The 22,019-nt window shown below is 42.9% G+C and overlaps 1 protein-coding gene across 1 annotated transcript in view; it reads right to left on the bottom strand.

Moving 5' to 3' along the window:
- Window positions 1–1,742: 1,742 nt before the first annotated feature.
- Window positions 1,743–22,019, bottom strand: part of LOC147711316 (uncharacterized) — a 172,546-nt gene continuing 152,269 nt past the window's right edge. Inside the window, exon 4 of the mRNA XM_086919455.1 lies at window positions 1,743–1,843. Within this exon, the coding sequence (XP_086775581.1) occupies window positions 1,743–1,843 (101 nt within the window). The remainder of the gene's footprint in view (window positions 1,844–22,019) is intronic.

Below are 22,019 nucleotides of genomic sequence, written 5' to 3'. Positions count from 1 at the left end.
CAGCCCTGTTTTAGACCTTGGTGCGTCGGGATGCTCCTGGTTGTACTGCCTCCGTTTCCCAGTTTCACTCTTGCCCAGGTGTGCTGATGTAGGGCTTTGATGGCTGTTAAGAGTTGGTGTGGCAACCCCCAGCTCTTTAGTTTCCTCCACAAGCGCTCTCTATTAACTCGATCGAAAGCGAACTTAATGTCTATAAAACAGGATGGACAGGCAAGTTAAGTTTGTTATTGTTCCCATTCCTTGCCTGAATACTGTTTGAAATTTAGGCATTATCTTTGTTTATCGGCTATCATACAATCCGATAACTCATTCCTTGGCAAGTCCCTATGTGAGCCCTGCTGAGGTATAACTCCTACATTTTGCTTTCACCTGTCTCATATACTTAAGGATATCCCTCATTAATTGTTGTTTTTGCAAGAACTTTCATTTTGGAACCCGACAGGCCTCATGCACTTTTAAACGTATTTCACACACAATCATCTTTATTTAGTGCTTTGATTGTATACAGTTGTTCTTTATGTCATTGTTGGGCCAGATGTTTTTGATGTTGTATCTGGTCCAATGGATGATATAGCAACAAATGGTAATAGGTTTTTATGTATATTTTTAATAAATATCTTTGAGATTCTAAATAGTGTGGCTGGAGAATAAATGTTGTTTTTGGCGTTGAGGTTATATTTATTGTTCTTGGGTTGATAATTAAGCATCCACATAGTGAAAGATTGGGTTTTATCAGCAAGTCCAGGGGAAAAGCGTTTGTATTGGTTCCGCATGGAATTCCTGTCATTATATAGATCTTCACCTGCTTGGGAACATCTAACACGGGGAGTTTACATAGCGCTACTTTATTGAGGAAAATTCATTTGTGGTCAGAATCGAATGTAAAATGGACATTCTTGTCTTAAACAGGTACATGGTATGAAACTAAAGTCACCCTGACAGTCCCAATCTCAATCAAGCGCCCACAGGTGCTGCAAAATGTAAAAAACGAAACAATAAGGCAGTGCTTATGTAACTGGAAATGAGACCTAGCATAGTGTATGTTGTGTGCTTATGTTTTTCAAAAACCAACACCCTCTTAATTGGGATGTAAGCATAGGTTTGTACAAAGCTATCTAACACCTATTTCAAGTTGCAATAGCTTTCCTTGGGAAGAAGTGCTTTACAGTAGAGTAAGATGATGCCCCCTAAATTAAAAAGTGTATTTCTTTAACATGGGGAAGATTTGACATTAATATGCCACATTATAGCGCTACACTTAGAAGTGCTTATTAAAAGTGATAGTTTTTAAACATCACCCATTCCTCCCCCCTTTCCCACACCTGTGACAGTGCCATTAGTCAAACAAGCGGCATGACACTTGTCATGAGAAGCCTGTATGTGGCCCAAATTATTATGGACCAACATTATAGTCTATTACACAAAACAAAATAGGTTTTTGCAAAATTGGTAGTCTAAACTCTCGAAAGTGACTGTGTTTCATATACCATCATAAAGAAAAAGGAGTTTTGGTTAAATAAAACGTGTGCCTGAGATCACACAGTTTAAAGGTGGAAGACACAATGTATCCAGGTTTTCTGGTTTCACTTTGTACAAGTCAGCCAATAAATGGGTACCTATTTATCTTTCATTTTAATGTTAATGCTTTGATTTTACTTCTTTGGGGAGGTTTCTGCAGTTTTAGGCCAAACTCGACCTGAAAATACTGAAACGCTTCACAAGTAAGCAAGTTACATGGGAGATTAGGTGATTTGCCCAGAATCACTGGATACTGAGCCGACATGGAGACTCAAATCTGTTTCTTCAGTTTCAAAGTCAGCAGCTCTGGCCAGAACGTAACATCCTGGGGAAATGAGAGTGGCAAGCAGAAGACATATGAAAGCTTTTGTGGATAAGTGTGGCTCAATGATTAGAGCGGCAGACCCTGATGCCGAGGTCTAGCCCGGGACCAGGGTTCAATTCCACGTCTCGGCGGGTCTTGGGCTCAAAATTCCACGGACCTGATAATTCTTGCCTCGGTGCCTATTCCAATCATGGAGTTCCACTCTGCAACTCTGGACAATAGCTTGCTTAATCTCCACAACGGCCCCCACAATGCTAAGGATGCCTGGCCTCCACCTTGGGGGTGCCCAGGAGTGGACGCCTCACAGGGAAAGCCAGGATGGGTTCCACAGCGGTATTCGTACAAGCGCCTTGAGACCCTTGCGGGTGAGTAGTGCGCAATACAAGTATCAATTTAAAGCTTGGCTCCCTATGGACACACGGATTCAACAGGACATTAAGCTGAGCCAGAACCAGTCTTCACGCTCAAGTCTGGCTCGAGCTTTCAGTGGCTCCCCCATGTCTACCTGAAATATTCTTTACATATTCGGCAGGTAGATGATGCATATTCTGCTGAATGTATATGGCCTGTCTTGTGTGTAGTCATGTCTGGGTGAGCCTCATTGCAACATAAGGAATACAGTCTTCCTAGGAGGGTCATTTTGAGGGCAGGATGAGACTTCACCACCTGTAAAACTGAAAGTCATAGGGACAAGGTATACTTTAGAAAACACTGCTTGCAAGAATGTTATTTAGGATAAGTTCCACTTGCAGCAGAGCTAGTAGTTTGACTGATGCATTCAGGATAATGACATTTAGAATGTTAGGCCCTGATCTATCATCAAAGTGATAACTGTGAGCTGGACATGAAAAGAGAGAAACTGAAAGTTAAATCTGTCACCAGCACCCCTTTCTATAAATTTGCAGCCTATCACTAGCTGATTTAATTTAAAAATAAAACAAGTTTTGATCATAATGTAACTAAAAAAAACATAAAAACAGCACTGTCCTATACTTTTCTATTATCAAAGAGGTGTGGTTTTGTTATTGACTCCAAAAATTAATAAAAGTCCCCTTTTCCTTATTGAAGACCTTACCACTTAAAATGTGGCGTGAAATGATAAGCGTTACAATTCGAATATTGTGGTGTTTTTCAGTTTTCCTCTTGTGCTCAGCACTTGGCTGCCACTCTCCTGTCTAACCTACATTTCTATTAACACTTCACCCTTGTGAAATTAGTGATTTCCGTGTGCACTTCACTTAATTTTAGTGGTTATATTATAATGAGTTCTGAGCTGCAGTACTTTAGCAAATCCTAAATCTCCGTTAAGGAAGAAAAGTCAGTAGAAATGCTGGTGTTAGCATGTGAGTTATACTGGTATCGTTTTAAATGGCCGAGATGGCTAAGGCAGAGGAGAGTCGCTCCACACAAAAAATACAATGATAATAACATAACGTTATTATCATTTTATTTTTACGGTACTTGCCCAGTTTTGTTTGCCGGGAGGGCTGGGCTTTCAGACAGCAGGGGGAGGATTAGTATGTGCACTTAAGTGCACATGACAATTTGGCCATCCGTTTCGAGCCGACCAAACCGCCATGTGCACTTTGCATGTTTGCCCAGGCTCCCACTACCTGTCTGAGCGCCAAACCATTGTGCAAGCACTACTAGACTTGGGGCCATATGTAGGAAGCCAAATTGCAATCGCAAATGCTGAAATTTGCGGAATTTCAGCGTTTGCAATCGCAATTTGGGCAGTGTGCTATGTAGCAGACAAAAACCCACTCGCAAAAAAAGGAATTGCAAAATTTGCAATTCCCTAATTTACGAATGCATTTAAGGAATCCCAAATTGCGATTCCTTAAATGCAATGTAGGAAGCACCGAAGTTGTGTGATTTTGGCTTAAAAAATCGCAAATTACCACCAACTTCCGGTTGGTGGTAATTTGCGATTTCTTTGAAAAATGCACTTTTTGCATTTTTCAAAGTGCCATGTAGTGCACAAACATGCCCTTAGAGCATGTCAGTGTGCCACAAATATGCACACATGCTTATTTCAGGGGTGCAACAGGGTGTCCTATTGACACCCTTGCAACCTTGAAATTGCATTCTCAATTTGCGATTCTCTAATTGGGAATCGCAAATTATGAATGTCTTCCCATTCATTCCTAAGGGCCTTCTAGCCTATAGGAATCAATGGGAAGATATTCCTTATTTGTAAATCTCAATTTGCGATTTGCAAATAAGGAATATGTAGGATGCGCAAAATATTTTGCAAATCCTACCTACATTGCGTTTTGCGATTTTTTAATTGCGATTCCCTAAAAATCGCAATTTGAGAATCGCAAAAAACGTTTTACCTACATATGGCCATTACTCACAATGCCTCCACAATGTGAATGAACCTGCTTGTTGCAATGATTAGACAGCAGTGAAGAACAGAACTAAAGGGCTATGAATTGCCAAGAATGTGAGAATGGCAGAATGTTTTATACTGGATGTAAATTAATGTGTGGTTACGTACATATAAATAAGCTACACTTTGTATAACCAAAGAAGCTTATAGAGCATATTTATGTTTAACCAAATTTGCTTTCTTAAAGTTGGCCTGACTGTGGGTAGGCCTCACATTTTTGAAAGCTTTTCCCTGTTAAATTTAGTGTTGATTTTGAAATGTCCTTTCGCATTTTACTTCTTGTTGCAGAAGCAAGATAACAAGTTTACTTAGAAGAGGAGCTGAGCTCATTGTTTGCTTTTAGAGAAAGTTAGAGCAGATAGCATTAATTGACAGTTAGTTGTGATTTACATCCATGTGTTGAGATGAGAAGGTGCCTCCTGCGCCATGTTGTCTTGATATCTCCAAGGTCGTGCATCTGTGTGCGCTTTTGGTTGATGATGGAAATGAGGAGAGTTTACCTGTTCCAAGAAGATGGGCACCATCTCAGAGGAGTTGTGGGAAGAGGATCTGGGGAGAAATAAAATGTATTTATTTGTGTGTTTTAGAATAGGTGTAAGGAGACCCTGTAGTGACTTCACAGAGGGAAGACCTTTTCCTAGCTCTGCTGAGACTTAGTGTTTCTGGTTCTTCAGTTAGACTCTCAAAAGCTTATGCTTTCCTTTGCCCTGAAGCTTTATTTGCGTCACTTTAGACTGGCACTATCTACTTAGGATTTCGCCATGCTACCCTCAGACACCTTTATTTAGCTTATGGATGTTCCTTTAAAGAACTGATACTTTCTCTGTTTTTCATCTTGTACTATCTAAACGATTTATGCTACCATTACCTGATTATATGCTGGTGGATTGATTAACTCTACTAAATTATATGCTTAAACTGGCAAATGATTAACTGAATGAATAAAGCCTGTAACTTTGACTTATTTGCTAATAAACCTGCATGCTTTGGAAACCATCCTCTCTGTCAGTCTTGTGGAACTACATCGTTTTCACTGTAATTTGAAATTGCTGTATTGATGTTAACTCCCAGAATACGCAGTCAGCTGATGTCTAAAGTGGCGCAATCTATTGGACGAGATTACACCAGTAGCCATTGGTATAGAAAATTGACTGTATCAGCTGTTTGTTAACTCTGTACAGTACTATGTATTGTTTTTTCCCTCTTTGTGCCTGCAACTTGAAGCCCTAATTTAATACCGGCAAAGGACCTCCATGTACCAGAAAGTACATGTCCTTTCCAGGCTGCTCTGCAGACACGGTCTTTGTGTAGCGATGCCCCTCACCGTAAGGTAGTTTCCAGCCTAGAGCAGACACAAAGAGGCTTGAGTTCTCTGTATTTGGCTGTGATCAAGGAAGACAAAGGACTGTTCCTCACCTAAGGGCACCTTTTTCTTTCACAAACAGACTCTGCAGACCCACGCCTCCCCGTACAATCTACCAAAAGTAAGTGCCTCAGGACCACTGTCTCCATCCTCCTCACCTCAACGTCTGGATCGCCACCTTCCAGCCACATCCGTGCAGGCAATACACCTCCTCTGTCTGTGAAGCTGTGCTCCCCTTCATCTTGTACCAATCTACAACCCGAGGCGTCGAGAGGGATCCCACTTTGCTTTGATAATTAGTAATGTGAGTCAAGCTTGAGGATGAACATCATAAGACATCCACTCCAGCATTTGTAGGATCTCTGTCTCAATGTTTGCAATATTTGCCCATATATTTATCTCACATTACAATGATCAAGAGGTCTCTGCTTCCTAATACTGCCACCTAAAATGCATGATATTTCCTTGAATATACAGCCAGCCATTACTTAACACTTCTATTCCTTTAGCTGATCAGCTAACATTGATGGAGCGGTGATCTAGTGATAGCCTAGCAGTGACTGATTTTATTGTCTATCATAAGTACCTAATATATCACTATCTTCACATGCAACTTATGCTGTTCTTTCCATAGGTTGCATCCTCAAATTGCATGCTATCTCAAAAAGCCTCCTCTATATTTCGAAATCTAGCATGAAAAACAGATCTTAAACTAAAAACTTCTGACTGTCTCCTCTCCTTTATTTTCTTTCCATTGGCCAGGTGCTTGCTTTCAATTATTTGTGTCCCCCATATCTCTGAGCACAATCTTATCAAAGTCATCTGCATGTTTGTCTTAATCTATGCGGTTGTAGTTCTGAAAATTACCCTCAACTCATATGAAATATCAAAACCACTCTTTCTTCGAAAGTCATATACCTGCATCCTAACAATACCTCATCTCGTCAAGTTCATCTACCATCTCAATCAACCATCTGCATGAACTCACACACTCCCCACTAATGATCACACCTGACCTGAATTAATTTAATCAACCACAAAAAAGTGGAATGCATGAATAGAATGATTTGCTTGATTGCACAAGACCCTATAAATAACTAATAATAACTAACAATAATCAATAACACTGGACTAACAAACAACCTTGGGATCTGAAGCAATGTGCTGCTCGGCGTAAAGCACTTCAATGCCTTGTCAAAAGTAATATGTGCTATATAAATGCAATTACAATTCATTCAGGAAGAGCCTCAAGACCTGGCTCTTCGACTGAACCAGAGCTGCACCCCCCTCCCAGCGCCTTGAGACCCTCAAGGGTGAGTAGCACGCTTTATAAAACCCTGATTGATAGATTGATTTAAAGCACTGATGCTTTCCATCTCATTGAACAGAAATTAGAATCTTGCTCTTTCCTTGAATAGGAGAAAGGATTGGCTCCCAAAGGAGGTGTACGGGATTAAAGGTGAAGTCAGAGATAGAAGGTGGGAGTTTGCGACACGGGCTTCAGGAATAATGTAAAAAAGTGCTGAATGAGGGAGCGTGGTCAAGCCGTCGACAGCAATGGCCGCACGGAGTTGAAGCTCCGGCGCCCGATGCTTGTGCCTGACTGAAACAGTAACATTTCTTCCCCGCCACATGAGGAGGCCAATGACGGAGCCCTTCGGAATGTGCCTAGACACCATCTAACCCGAAGACGGGTTGCCAAGAGGCTCCCCCGGCATCGAGCTCCAGCAGAAGACATTGGGAGTTGCACACCCTGGGTGACGCAGAGGAGATCTGCCCGGCAATAGTGAGCATTGCGCAGTAGCGTGCCGTATGGTGAGCTTGGGTGTCTGCTGAGATCAGTAATCGTGCCGGGTGCTTCCACTACAGCTGCCTCTGCTCTACTCTTTCATTGTGCCATGACCACCTCAGCTTGGGGATTGGGGTTGGGCCCGTGGTCCTGTTGGGCCTGGCCGTTGCCTTCCCCCCCTTTTTGCAGACACACACCTGAGGCCGTGAGGGCTGGGAGCTATAGGGATCCACTCAGTGACCCTATCACCCCCATAGAGAGGCTTGATATTACCGTCGCTGGCCGGGGAGAAACTTAGACACTACCATCTGCAACGCACCTGAGGCCTGTGGGGACGCACGTCGCTGAGAGGCCTGATATATTGCCCGGCTCTGCCACATCTACAGTTTGTGCCCCCAAGATAACCGGGCCTGAGGGAGAAGAACTCCATTGGGGGGGATAGCTTGTTCTATCCCTGCGCCTACTGCTGCCACTTTTGCAGGTCTCTTTCTGGCTACCATTTCTGCTGCTACAAATCGCGGCGATGAGGCGAGGAGACCCCAAACAGCGCAAACTTACCTTTGACAAGGTAGATGCCACTGAACGAGCCGACAGCGATCCTGAAAGGGGAGACAGCGTAGATCACACAGACCCCCCCACAACCCATGGAAGGGGCTGCTGCTATAATAGCGGGGCTCCGGGGGGGATTCTGTGGCATTGTCTCGCGGTAAGACACCCTGTAGTCCAGGCTCGACAAAATGGGAGAACTTCTGGACAGACACACCACAAGGATAGACGAGGCGGAACAAAGAATATCAGCCCATGAAGACCGGGCTAATAAAACTACACACAGGCTTGAGCGGGTTGAGAGACTCTTGAAAACAACTGCGTTATGGGAAGAGGACTTAGAGGCCAGATCGCGCAGGAGTAATATCCGTATAATGGGCCGTGCGGAATCCAGGAACATGGGCCATCCGGAACCCTTCATTGAAAACATGCTAACAGAATTATTCACCACAGAGAACCTCTGCAGGAACTTTGTGGTGGAGAGATCGCATTGATCCCTTGGCTTGAGACCTCCCCCCTGAAGCCAACCACGTTCCATTATAGCACGACTGCTCAATTACAGAGACCGTGACACAGTTCTCCACCTGGCCCGGGAGAACTCACCTGTACAATTCCAGGGGACTGTACTGTCTTTTTATCCCGATCACACTGTCCATGTGCAGGAATCCCGGCGGAAATTCATGGCAGCTAAACGACAAGTTTGCACCTTGGGACTCACATACGCCATGCTCTATCCTGCAAAATTGAGAGTGAAAGTGGATGGTAAGTCACGCTTTTTTGAAAATGTTACTACACTCTGGCATTCTGTAAGCAGCGTCAAGGTGGGATACGCAGGAGCCCGACACAGTCCTCTGGGCATTCCTCCCCGGATAAACATTTGGTCGCTAGTGCTGATCTCTTCACTGCGGACTTAGAATCCTGTTTCTAATACCTGGGTGTTGGTTACATTGTTTATATGCAACACTGCAATGTTATTTTTCTATTGTTGGCGGATTTATAATTATGTATGCCTAGAAAACTATTCTGCTGTTTCGATTCTTATACTTTGCTAATGTTATATAATTTCTGATATGGCCATCGGACGTCTGAGGCTTTGCCCGCCTTCCTAGGATGACTCTGATTTCAGTCCTATTGGGGTTTTTCTTTCCCTCTTTTTTCAGGTTCTTTGGGGAGGGATGAGGTTCACAGGGCCTTTGAGCCCAGGTGTGGGTGGTGGGTGGGTTTTGAGATGTTTTTTCAATATGACGTATTTTGATTTACTGCTTTGGAAAGTTGTGTATTTCCCTTCATGTATGACCCTATGTAGATTTCCGTCTCCTATCGCTTCCATATGGTATTACTCGTCCTGGTTATGTGGTTATGAACCCCCTTATTTCTCGGTATGGCTGTAGGCCCTATGTTAGATAATAATCTTATCACTTGGAATGTATGGGGGCTCAATAATCCGAGGAAGTGCAAATTGGTGTAAGCTTACCTCCACCGACACGATGTAAAAATAGCCTTTTTACAAGAAACTCACCTCCCCAAGCAGGGAACCCCTCCCTTTGCGTCCTTGTGGGGACCCCATAGATTCTTTGCAAGTTTTAGCACTAATTCTAGAGGGGTCTATCTTCTTATCCATCATTCACTCCCGTTTACAGAAAAAAGAAGACCATAATGGTCCCTCATGGGTGGTATCTGTTGGTGCTGGGCACCCTGCTGGGCAATGTCTATGCGCCTAATATAGACAATCCCAATTTCTTCGAGGAACCTCATGTTCTGCTTCATCTGTATGATTATTATACATTATTCCTAGGTGGGACTTAATTCTCTGGCTCGAACAGACTCAGCACTCCTCTAACCCAACAGCTGTTACCAAAACATGCTTCCTTAGCGTGATGACGGACCTCATTGATTCCTTTGACTTGCGTGACCTTTGGCGCATACACCATCCCCTGTCCCCTGGATACACCTTTCATTCTGCACCACATTCCACTTACACTCGCATAGACTATATATTGACAGACGCACTCGGTTGTCACTGGACCAAGGGTATAGATACACTCCCACGCACTCTGTCGGATCATGCTCCGGTGTTGCTACACTTCCAAGTTCCACATTCGGCTGGGTGGGAACATAGAGGGTCGTTTCCAAGTTCTGCGTTGCTGGATGAGGTCTTCCGATCAGAAATACAGGAGGCTATTACTGAATATTTTAATCTGAACACGGACATGGTAGAGCACTACTCGACATTATGGGATGCCTTTAAAGCTTATATTCGAGGTCTTGTTATATCTAAGCAGGCGGGTGTGCTTCAAGCAATTCGAGGGAGCCTCGCTAAAGTCAAAGCTGAATTGGCAATATTAGATGCAGCGACACCGGACCCATAATCCCAGAATCAACGCAGTGCCCTCCTTTTGGAATTTAATGAACACTCTGACAGGGAAGCATCGCTGCTTGGCAAGTGTCATACAGCTCGGACTCGGAGGTATGGGGAGGGGGAGCACTCTTGAAAAATATTGGCACGTCTGGTGCGTCCCCCCAGGGGGGGCTGACCACATAGCCACGATAACACGCTCAGACGATACCTTAGCAACAGAAGAGACTGACATACTAGCAGAACTAGTTGCATATTATTGCTCTCTCTTTTCGACCACTCTCCCCATGGGCTTTTCTCAACAAATAGCATACCTGGAAGAGGTTGCAATGGTGTGGCTTACTAAAGGGCAAGCAGATTTTCTGGTGGACCCTTTCACAGAGGAGGAAATTACGTTTGCTATAGATGCCCTCACCAGCTCTAAAGCACCGGGATTAGACGGTCTCTCTGGTGTCTTCTATAAAGCTCTTAAAGACAGTCTAGCACCACAGCTCCTAGAGGTCTATGCTGAGGCCCTGGAGACGGGTATCCTCCTCCATCCATGCGAGAGGCAGCTATCTCTTTACTTTTCAAACCAGGTAAAGATTCCACAACTTGTTCGTCCTACCACTCCATCTCCTTAATAAACTTTTACAATAACATCTCTGCCTTTCTTAGATACGAAGGCAGATGAGTTTTGAAAGGTAAAGTAATGAACGGGTGATTTCGATTTTGGTTAAGGCAGCTCACGGAGGTTTGGGTCAATTGAGGTTTATACATATATTCTTTCATTGTTGCATACGGATTCATTTGTAAGGCTGGAGGTTCGAATTTGGAATGATAACGTCATAGAAGTTTTCAGTGGAGGTAGGTGAGGTGAATTGAGCACGAGAGTGCACAGCCAACAGGCATCATCACGTTTTCAAACATCTTGTGTTTGCATTTGGCTGCAGAGCATATGCAGGTTGAGCCACACCTTTCAAATTGTGAGTAGTCTTCAGCATTGAAAGTACAAGTTGTGGTGTAGGGCTTAGGAGTTTGAAAGGGTTGTTTTATTAAAGCACAGTTTTATTTGATTTTATTTTGTTTTCGTTTTTTCATTAAGAACCTGTGAGGTCATTGTCAACATCTGCTATTATTTAAAAGATGCATCTTTTCATAAAAACAATAGTTTGATATATGTATCCCCTTGCACAAATTGGAAGCAGTCATGTTTAAGTTTGTTGATTAATTTGTTCAAATACAAAACTTATGTTTATATATATATTGTTCGCAGATGTAAGGCCCCCGAAGAAGGGCCGGTTGGCCCGAAATGCATTGGGCAGGCATCGGAAAATTGGAATATTTCTGGATTGTTGAACAACCAAATGTGTATATTTATATAATTGTTGAAAGGCGATTTTTTGTTTAAACCTATGTGAAAATAAGTAAAAAGCTGAATTAGAAGCTTTTATATGTGTTATGTTTACATTATGAAAATTTGGCAAAGAGTTTGGTAAAGTATTTAAGTTGTCATTAATACTGTAAAACTGGGTTCCACCCAAATGGTGCATTTAAATTACTTATACGTCCCTAGGAAGGTGGTACAGCATGTACCCAGGGCCTGTAAATCTAATGCTACTAGTGCTCCTGCCTCACTGAAGCAGCCCTTTGAAACATGTCTTAGGCCTGCAATTGCATCTTGTGTGCAGTTTGAAACTGCTGTTTCGAACTGGCAAAATAAACCTATTGCCATGCCTAAACCTTTTTTTAATGCATATAAATCAACCCTACGGCCCATGGACAGGGTGTAGTGTATTTAAAAAGTTGGGCATGTACGTTTAAGTTTTACATGTCCTAATAGTGAAAAGCTCTTAAATTTGCTCTTCATAACAGCAAGGCCTCCCTCTTACATAGGATAACATTGGGTTACCTTATTGATTTTAATAAGTGATAATTAGGAACAGGTGGACATATCAGGTTAGCACTCAACATAATTTTAATTTTAATCTCTCTTTAATGGTAAAGTCGGATATTAAGTCACATTTCTGAAAATGGCACTTTTAGAAAGTTTGCATTTTCTTGCCCTAACCAAAATTGCCTGACCAGGTCTTTTCTGAAAGGGAACATATGCAACCCCAGACCAGTGTGGCCTACATTTTTGTAAGGCAATAATAGCCTTTTTTAATGTCAGTTACACTGTAGAATGGTAATAATATGGATAAATATAAATGTATTTCTTCATGCTTCCAGAGAAATGTAGATATGTTTAAGAACCTTCTCATGGTGTAATAGCTTCCATGGAAATCACCTTTTACTCTGACCCAGACGCCAATTTGGCTAGAATTAGGATACCCTTTCTGTGTCATAAGTCCAACAAAGGATATTCTCAAGCTAGACACAAAGATAGCTAACTACCCGTATTAACCAGGGTGAATATCCTGAACAAGGCACAGAAGTACTTTCCAGATGGTCGAGAGGATTACAGTGCCAAACTAATGGTAAGCATGTGTCACAGGGGTGTCTTGTCCTAGTGCAAAGAGGGCTGCATCACTGTCACATTTTTAGCATACCAAATGCTTATATAAACTAGTTTCATTTGGATCCACTCCATGCACATTTATCTTTTGTTATTGTCCTTATAACATGGCATGGATCCAACCATTCTGGCCACATATTAGACACTCCTGAGGGTTGTTGAATATTTGTTTACTACGTACCTACCCTTATATAATTGCAGCCCATTGCTAGGCATTATAAGAATGTACATGTGCACTCCATGGGTTGGTGGATGATTTCTTTATTTTCACATCTAGCCCACCCTACAATGATACAGGGCTACTCCCAGGGTGATGATGCGTAGGTAGTCCTACACTAAGGACTGCCAGTCTCTGAAGCAGTAGTGGATCACGCTGAAGTCTGATTATAGAGAACAAGTACAGGTTTGTAGTGAGAAGAAGATTTAGAACACTAGGCCCCGATGTAGGTAAAATTGATTTACCGATTTTAAATTACCGAATTTTACCGATTCGGTAATTTAAAATCGGTAAATCAATGGGTCCGATATGTAGGTATTCCAGATGTGCTGGAATACCGAATCGGATGAATTCGGTATTTACCGATTCGGTAAATACCGAATCGGTAATGCCCATTCATTCCTATGGGCTTTGAAGCCCATAGGAATGAATGGACATTACCGATTCGGTATTTACCGAATCGGTAAATACCGAATTTCTCAAGGGTGCAGGGGGTGTCACTTTGACACCCTCTGGCACCCCCAAAACAGGCACGGGTGCCATGTGGCAGGCATACCTGCCCTAAGGGCAGGTCTGCCTGTCACATGGCATAGGTGTGCATGCACACATGTGCATGCACACCGGAATCGTTATTTTACCATCAAATAGGATTTGATGGTAAAATACCGATTCGTTAAGGCTCCTGGGACTCTGAAGAGTCCCACCTACATATGGGTGGCTCCGAATCGGTAAAATTACCGAATCGGTATTTTACCGAATCGTTAACTTTACCGAATCGGTAAAGTTACCGATTCTGTATTTTACAGAATCGGTAACTTTACCGAATCGGTAAAGTTACCGATTCGGTAAAATAGTGCACCTACATGTCAAATCATGTATACCGATCGGTAACGGCCGAAAATACCGATTTTCGGCCGTTACCGACCGACCTACATCGGGCCCCTAAGGGCCTTATTTAGGAGGATTTGGCGCAGGGCAGTGTCGCAAGGAATCTTGTTGTGCTGTATCAAAAGAAAAGTGTAGGAATACGCCACATCTTTGAGGTACGGCACATTCCGGCCCTTTCCCCCTGTGCTGGCGCACAATTGGCTGCCATGCGCCAACCCAGGCACCCTTACGCCACAGTGCAAAGGTGTATGCCTTGTAGGGGTGATTGTTTTTGTGCAGGAAGGAATACCTTACTGCACAAAAACAATCACATGAGGTGTTTTCCTTTTTTTATGTGTGCTGCAGAATGCAGCACATATAGAAAGAGAAAATAAAATGATGAGAAATAAGGAAATTTCTCCTCGCTGCGCCTCCTTAATGCCACCCCTGGGGTGGTGTTAGAATCTGACGCATTCCAAGATTTACAATTCCTTGTAAGTCTGGGAATGCTTCAGATTCCATAGGAGTTGTGTGGGAACACCCACAGCAACACCCATGGAACGCCCCATTTCACACAGTGTTCTGCGTGAAAGAGGCACATATTTGCAAGGCCAATAAAAGCCACGCAAAGTGGCTTTGCGTGGCCTTGTAAATATGCTGGAGCATAATGCGCCACCGGAACGTCAAAAAAGTGATACTCCAGCCGCGCAAAAGTGCCACAAGGTGTTTATAAATGAGGCCCCTGTTTTTCGTTACAATATTTAATTGTTTTTAACAGCATTGTTTTCCAAAAATTGTGGTATGTTGCTGGGCATTGGGCAAAAGCAATGAAAATCAGGAAATCAGGGCCCGCTCACCTTTCCTTGCAAGGGCCTCCCTTAAGTTCTGTTACACCATTGACCACAAGATAATGTTGTGCGTTCTTTACCACTGATACAACCTCATTCAGTGCTTGTGCAGTAGCAGTACTTCCCAAATAACTGGTCCTCCTGAAGCTGCAGGCTTCACACGATTTATAGAATGCTGCTACTTCATAAGATATGTAAATCACGTGCTGTGTCAGGGGATCTTTCATAACAATTAGTCACCATCAAGCCTGCATTAGACAGCAGCAGGATATCTTTTCTGTCGTGGAACACATGATTCTGGCTTTTTGGTACGACTATTCATACTTGTGTGCAATCAGTAGGTCCGATCATATGTGGAAAATACATTAATACAGGGGTTCCTTACCTGTGGTACGGGGACCCCTGTGGGTCTACGACACCAGTATTCAGGGGTTCTGCTACTGCTTAGAAAATTAATTCATGGAATCAAAGAGAATATATAGTATGGAATATGGGTGTCCTCAATTGAATTTAGAAAAGCTCCAATCTTCCCATTACAATTAAAACGATTCATTTGTTTATATTTGTTCTGTTCGTGAATTAAATGAATGAATTCATTAAATGTGCATTTGTTTGATAAATGCTTGTTTTGTAATTGTATCTGTTGTTTTGCAGTTCAATTTATCAAAAATTGCTTAGGCCGGGGTCCACGGATTCCAATAATGAGCCAGATGGGAGCCCTCAAATTCCAATAAGGATTGAGTGGGGGTCCCAGATTCTAGTAATGATTAAATGGGGGTTCACAGAAGTCAAAAGGTTAAGAACCACTGCATTGAAAAAACTCCTTCCTTTTGTAGCATTAAAATCAGGACAATTTGAAGAGAACTTTATGAATAGGACCCTGTCACAAAGCATTGTTTCTAGAATGTGTCAGTATCTTTCAAAATGGTAACTAAGATACTTAAGATACTATAGCCTTCCAATTCTATGGAAAGACCCATTTGCAGAAAACATAACGCTAAGAGATGGGTCACATGAGAAAGGACTGGTGTTTTCATGTTGTTACTGTAGATGCATGCAAGAATTTCTAGTATGGCTTGCTGATACAGATCATAAATCGGCAAGCGTTTATGTGATTATATAATGCACTTATTCATACTCGCATGGTCAGTAGGTCTATAGGTTCCTTTCTCTTTCACCTCTTCTGTATACCATTTCTGTGTCCTTGTGTTATGTGTATGCCTGCCCCTGGGTCACTCTGTCTTACATAGCCAAATCACATCTCCTCAGTTTCAGAGCATATGATATGGGCATCAGTTTTAAAAAACAAATGAACACGAAGTAAGCAACCAGTTTACCATGAAAGCCCAACCAAGGCAAATATGAATACCAGGAAGAAAATGCTAATATACTGAATATGCTCTGACCAGAGGTAAGTTAGTTTATGCATACCAAGCCTCAACTTCAACACAACACATACACCACACAATACATTTAGAAACACCATTCTACACATCATATTTCTCTATGTAATTCAGACCACAAGAAAAAGTGTAACAGTCACAGCAAGCACATCACTAGCATACAAGTACACACTACGTCGATCTGACGACACAAAACACAGACCTACAGAAGGCACATCAAACAGACAGCAAAATCAAATGAAAGCAATTGGAGATAAGATTTTTAAAAATTGAAGGCAAAAAACGCCTACAAAAGATAAAGGGCCAATGCAAAATATTAATTCATGGTTGACAGGTCCTATGTGTTATTTCAGGCAGACTGGGTGGAAGTAAGGTCAGATACACAATGTCGGTCATCCTGGTCAAAGTTTTTACCATGGTAGCTAGTCTACCCTTTGGAGATCAAAGCCGCCTTCCAGCAGGGCAGGCTCCAAGGCTGAAGCCAGAGTGGGTCCCTTGAATTCAGATATGTCTTTGTTGGGCTTCCGCTGAAGCCATTGGTTTTGGCGTCAAAAGTAGTAAGACAAAGCTGTTTTTTTTGGCTGCAAGATCGCTGCATCTGGGAAACATTTGATGCCTCACTGCGGTTAAAGATTTTTGGGTTCTCAAATTCCATCACTGAGGCAAGGCTGGAAACAGAAGCAGAGCATGGTTTGAAGAGACCAGATACCTTTACGAGGAGGGCCAACAGAACCAGTTTTTGGCACATAAAAAGTCTCCGAGTGGAATGAACCTGGTTTTCTTGGCCGCTTGGGCAAGCTACAGCACATTGTCTCTGACCTCTAGAGGTGGAAAATGTACTAAGACTTGCTTTTCTCCAAAGTTACACCTGCTCACTCCTGCTGTTTTCATGTACTCACTCAGAGCAGGCTTCCAGACTCCTGACTTCCCTCCAGCCATGGTTTTTACAAGGTCCAGTCCTTAGTAGCTAGATGAACCTTGATACAATGAGGAGTCTTTCTGCTTTTTATGTCCTTAAAGAAGGCAAACAGGAGGCCACCCACTTGACCCCTGGAGAGAAGTTCTTGCTTATGGGTGCTTGCAGGAGTCTGGGGTCCTTGCGTTCTGTTTTTCTTGCAGGGTCTTCATTCTTCACATTTTATCTTGCCAGCTCTGGGAGTATAGTAAGGTGGTGGTGGTTCAATGCCAGCCTTCCTGTGCTCTAGTCAGCTGTTGGAGAATTTCCACCACCTCAACCGAATATTTTTGTGCCGAATATTTCCACTATGTCTGTCCCCCATTGAGGATGGATAATACCTGTACGGTGGCAAGATGTTGACAACACACCCTGACTTTAGGGTCAGATGTGAAGCCATTGTCCTGCGGGAGTATGATCATTAACCCCCAGCCCAAAATGTTTCTTGAGGCTCTTGAGTGGAGCTGCAAGGCAAAATGGTTCTTCACCAGTTTTCTCTTCGGCAGCACAATGTACACTTATTAAAAGTAACCTTTTCCACTACAGTTGTCAAACATCTACTTTTGGCATTGCATTATATTTTTAAAACTAAGTCGACAATGACTTTGAATCCTTTTGCTAGTGTTTCCCAAGCACAGACACAAAATAAGCATTTTGTTTAGATCTAGGACTGGAAAGTCTACCCTTAATTACAAAGTGAAAACAACTTTTTGATTAATTTCACTATGAGGGGGCTCTTAGTTTCAATATGGAGTATCTTACATGTTCATATATTAAGCGCCCAGCCCTGTGAGCTTACAAGGCACACTTTAGAATTGACTTCTGTAGTATATATTAAAAAAGTTGGAACATGGCAAATGCACTTTTCCCTTACCTGTGTCACTGTAATACTATCTAGACAGGCCAGGAAACAGGGGTGCTCCTGGTAGTCATTAATCTTTGCAGATATGTGGGTGGTGTAAATATACATGGCACCGCACATAGGGAGCCTCATTTATCAGAAATGAAGCATCGCTGCGTGAAAGCAGCGATGCGTTACTTCTCAGTGCGCACTCCTTGCGACATTCCTGATGTGTCATATTTATTGTATGACGCATCATGTCGCAAGGAGTTACAGATACGTCAGTATTTCAGACGTATCTGTAAGCGCAAAAGTGACGCATTGCTGAAGTGTGTCACAAAAGTGACGCAACTCCAGCAATGCGTCCTTTCACATGGGCAAGGCCCATGTGAAAGGGCCTGCATCAGTCTTACGCCTGCTGTGAGGCAGGCGCAAGATTTTGACGCAACGGCGTCCTAAAAGTGACGCAGTGAAATCTCATAGATTTCACTGCGTCACTTCTACGACCCTTCCTTGCGTCAATATGCCCCCCTTGCATACATTATACCTGGCGCAGGTATAATGTGGCGCAGGGGTATACAACGTGACGCATCTACCTAGATGCGTCACTTTTTAAATATGGCGCAGCAAGGCGCATTTTTTACGTCACTGGTGCGTCACAAAAAGTGACGCACCGGCGGCGTGAAAGTGACGCACAGCCTCATAAATGAGGCCCATGATATTTAACTTCCAATGCATTTGTGGCATCTACCATGGCTTTACAGAAAAGTTAAATAAGCTAATTTGGTGCAACCAATTTTACCAGTGCCATTGTGGAGCTACAGCACACACCGTGGCGCTGAAAAGCAGTGCCCCATTGCTGAGAGTCCTAATACCTGTTAAAATAGGATACAGATAAAAGCAAAAACTCCAGGATGATAATGCAGAAGAGGCAGATTTTCGAAAGTACAGCTGGTTTGCAGTTGTTATTGCATAAAATAGATACACAAAAAAGAAATGTCAGTGAATAATGAAATACGAGCATAACAGAATAGTGACACTATTTATCATGCAAAAACAAAATATGGCACAAAATGCTGTAATCCACGAACCAACAAAATCCAGATCAGCTTCTGAGTCTCTTATACGTAAGCTTTGTTTTACTGATTATCATCTGCATTGAGTAAAGGTTTGTCCTCCAAACATCACCTGTTTGGTGAGCTGAGTATTATATGTAGTGTTTAATGTAGGGAACTTCCATTCGATAATCAATCAATTACCCTAATGATTTGTGGACAAACTGCTACTCAAACTTTATTCTCATAACTGGGAGTTTTCTTTAAAAACAAATCCTTTAAAGGTTATAGAGCACACTACTGCTTGACTTTCATAAAACGAGAGTGTCATCAAAGTTCAATTGATGCATTCAACAAGTCTGTGACACTCGGTAGCTCCCCAAAGTGAATCATGAAAGGATTACAAGTTACAAGCATTTACAAATAAAATCTTGACCTTACGCTGCCCTCTCTACAAAACGAAGCCATTATCAAACACTTAGGGGTCGATTATGATGTCCTTCAGAAAGCATTCCAACTGGATCGGTTTCAGAATGATTTCCGACCTAATCAAATTCTGGGAGTCTGTCCGACTGATTACGATGGTTCCCAACACCGTTCAGACGACTCCTATTGACTTCAATAGGAGCATGTGTTCCGACCGAATACACAGGCTCCCATCGAAGTAAGGGGTGGTTGGGGAAAATCGTGCACCCTGTGGCTGGCACTCCAAGGTGCCTGCAACACTGTGCATGGTTGGAAAAGTGGGACCCATGGGTACTCTCACGGGCCTGATTTGGAGGCCCCAAGGTGAAGGGGGGACCTTCTACGGGGCCCCCAAATCAGCTTCTGACAGTCGATCCATGTCGGAACAACCGATTCGGAAAGGCTGTCTTAATCCGACATCCTAATCGCTTGTTTGGAAATGCGGTATGTAGACTTGTACGAGTCGGCTCCGAATGACTCGGTTACTCCGAATGCCATTCGGAAACGAGTCAGACAGTCCAAACAGATTTTAAACATCATAATCGGTCATTCGGAAGTGTTTCCGAGTCGGTCGGAAACAAGGTTTCTGAATCGAATTCGGAGGACCGGAATGCAGTTCGAAGTCTTTCCAAACGACATCATAATCAACCCCTTAGTTGCGTCTTTACAGACTGGACTGGTAACCATAAGCAGGCCTTGCAAATGTTGGTAAACCAGCCCTCATACTGCACACAGCAAGCAAGCTTGGTGCACAAGCCTGGCCACCGCAAGGGGACTTTAGGAATGGGCTCTTCCCCCAAGACATATTTGAAAAAATTTGATTAGTTTTACAACACGTTTTTCATTATAGAATCCTGCCCAATCATTGAATGAATGGATGGAAGGAGAATGGAAACATGGCTCACATAATGAATGAATGAATAGTTGAATGGGTTAGGAGTGGATGGATTCAATAATTCAAGAATGGAGGACAACGAATAAAGACTTTTAGCTACTTGGAGCAAATTATCTCATTGTACTGACACAGGGTGGAACCTCTGATTTTTATTTTAGCTTGTGCATTGAAATATCACTCTTCCATAACACTGTCACCACCAATCTTTGTGAAACATTCATAGGCTGGATGTATTCAACACAGAGCACTGATTTAGTATTTTAAAGAATTAAACACAGTGGGTCTGATTCACAAAGGTAAAGTTGGACGAAAGTCTAACTTTGTGACTTTCGGAATTCACAAAGGGCATTTACTACTTGTGTAAATGCCCTTTGTGAATACCAAAAGTGGAACTTACGACATTCAGCATTCACAAAGGGCATTTATGAGTAGAAAATGCCCTTTGGGAATACTGAAAGTCATAGAGTTAGACTTTCGTCTCGCTTTACCTTTGTGAATCAGGCCCCATAAACATTAAACCTTTGTCTAAAATGGGAGAAAGAAAGAGATAATCATATAGTGGCTAAATTGCACAACATGAAACTAGGAAATCTTGTATCTATCCTGGCTTCCATTTCAACACGTTTTGCGTTCCAAACAATTACTTTTTCCACTGTGCCTCTTTTTCTTCCATCATCATTTGAGAAAACCTAGTAACATATCAGTGCATGGTGTCCACTGCACAAAACTAAAAGATTCAAATTTTACTCTATCTAGAGTAATAACCTAGGGAACTTTTAAAGGGCAAAAGGTAACTTACCTTTCACTTGGTTCACTAATAGCATCAGTTGCTGGTGGGGGGCAAAGGGGGTCATGAATGTTTCATGTTCATGATTGGAATCACTTCAAACAATTGTCACTCAATGAAATGGTGTAATTTAATAACTTAAACTGAAATGGGTTGCAACAGTCACATAATAAAGAAATACACTCTTCTGAATGTTGAATGGCTGACCTCCTTCCTGGATGAGCGATTCTTCCAGGTGTTTGAGGGCGAGGTAGTCTCCCCCAAGCAACCATTCAGCTGTGGGGTTCCCCAGGGCTCCTCCCTAAGCCCCACTCTTTTTAATGCTTATATGCGACCTCTAGCACAGATAGTCCATCCCTTCGGTGTGCGTATCGTCACCTACGCGGACGATACCCAACTGGTGGTCTCTCTGGACCACACTGAGGGGTCGTCCAACACCTTGGGCCCCTGTCTAGAGGCTGTTGCTAAGTGGATGCAATCCTCCTGTTTGAAACTTAACGGGGAGAAGACGGAGATTATGTTACTGGGCAACCCTCCACCGACCACTCTGGCCTCCATCTGGCCCACATGTCTCGGCGCTCCTCCCCCCCCCCCAAACCTCAGATAAAGAGCCTTGGAATTTGGCCCGATAAAGCGCTAGACTTTTCGGTCCAAGCCACCAAAACAGCCTCCACGTGTGTCGGGCTAATGAAAATGCTCCGCAAAGTGCTCCCTTTGCTTCCATTCCAGGCGAGGAGAATCATGGTTCAGGCCCTGATACTCTCCCGCCTGGATTATGGAAATGCTTTATACCTAGGTGCCCCGGCAGCAGTGACCAACAGGCTCCAAGTCAAGCAAAACTGTGCCGCTCGATTACTGTTCAAAATCCCCCACTGGCAGTCAGCCAAGAAAGCCCTA

This window comes from Lissotriton vulgaris, chromosome 5 (assembly GCF_964263255.1).
Source record: "Lissotriton vulgaris chromosome 5, aLisVul1.2, whole genome shotgun sequence".
NCBI classification, from domain to species: domain Eukaryota; kingdom Metazoa; phylum Chordata; class Amphibia; order Caudata; family Salamandridae; genus Lissotriton; species Lissotriton vulgaris.
This window is presented reverse-complemented; position numbering and strand designations above follow the sequence as displayed.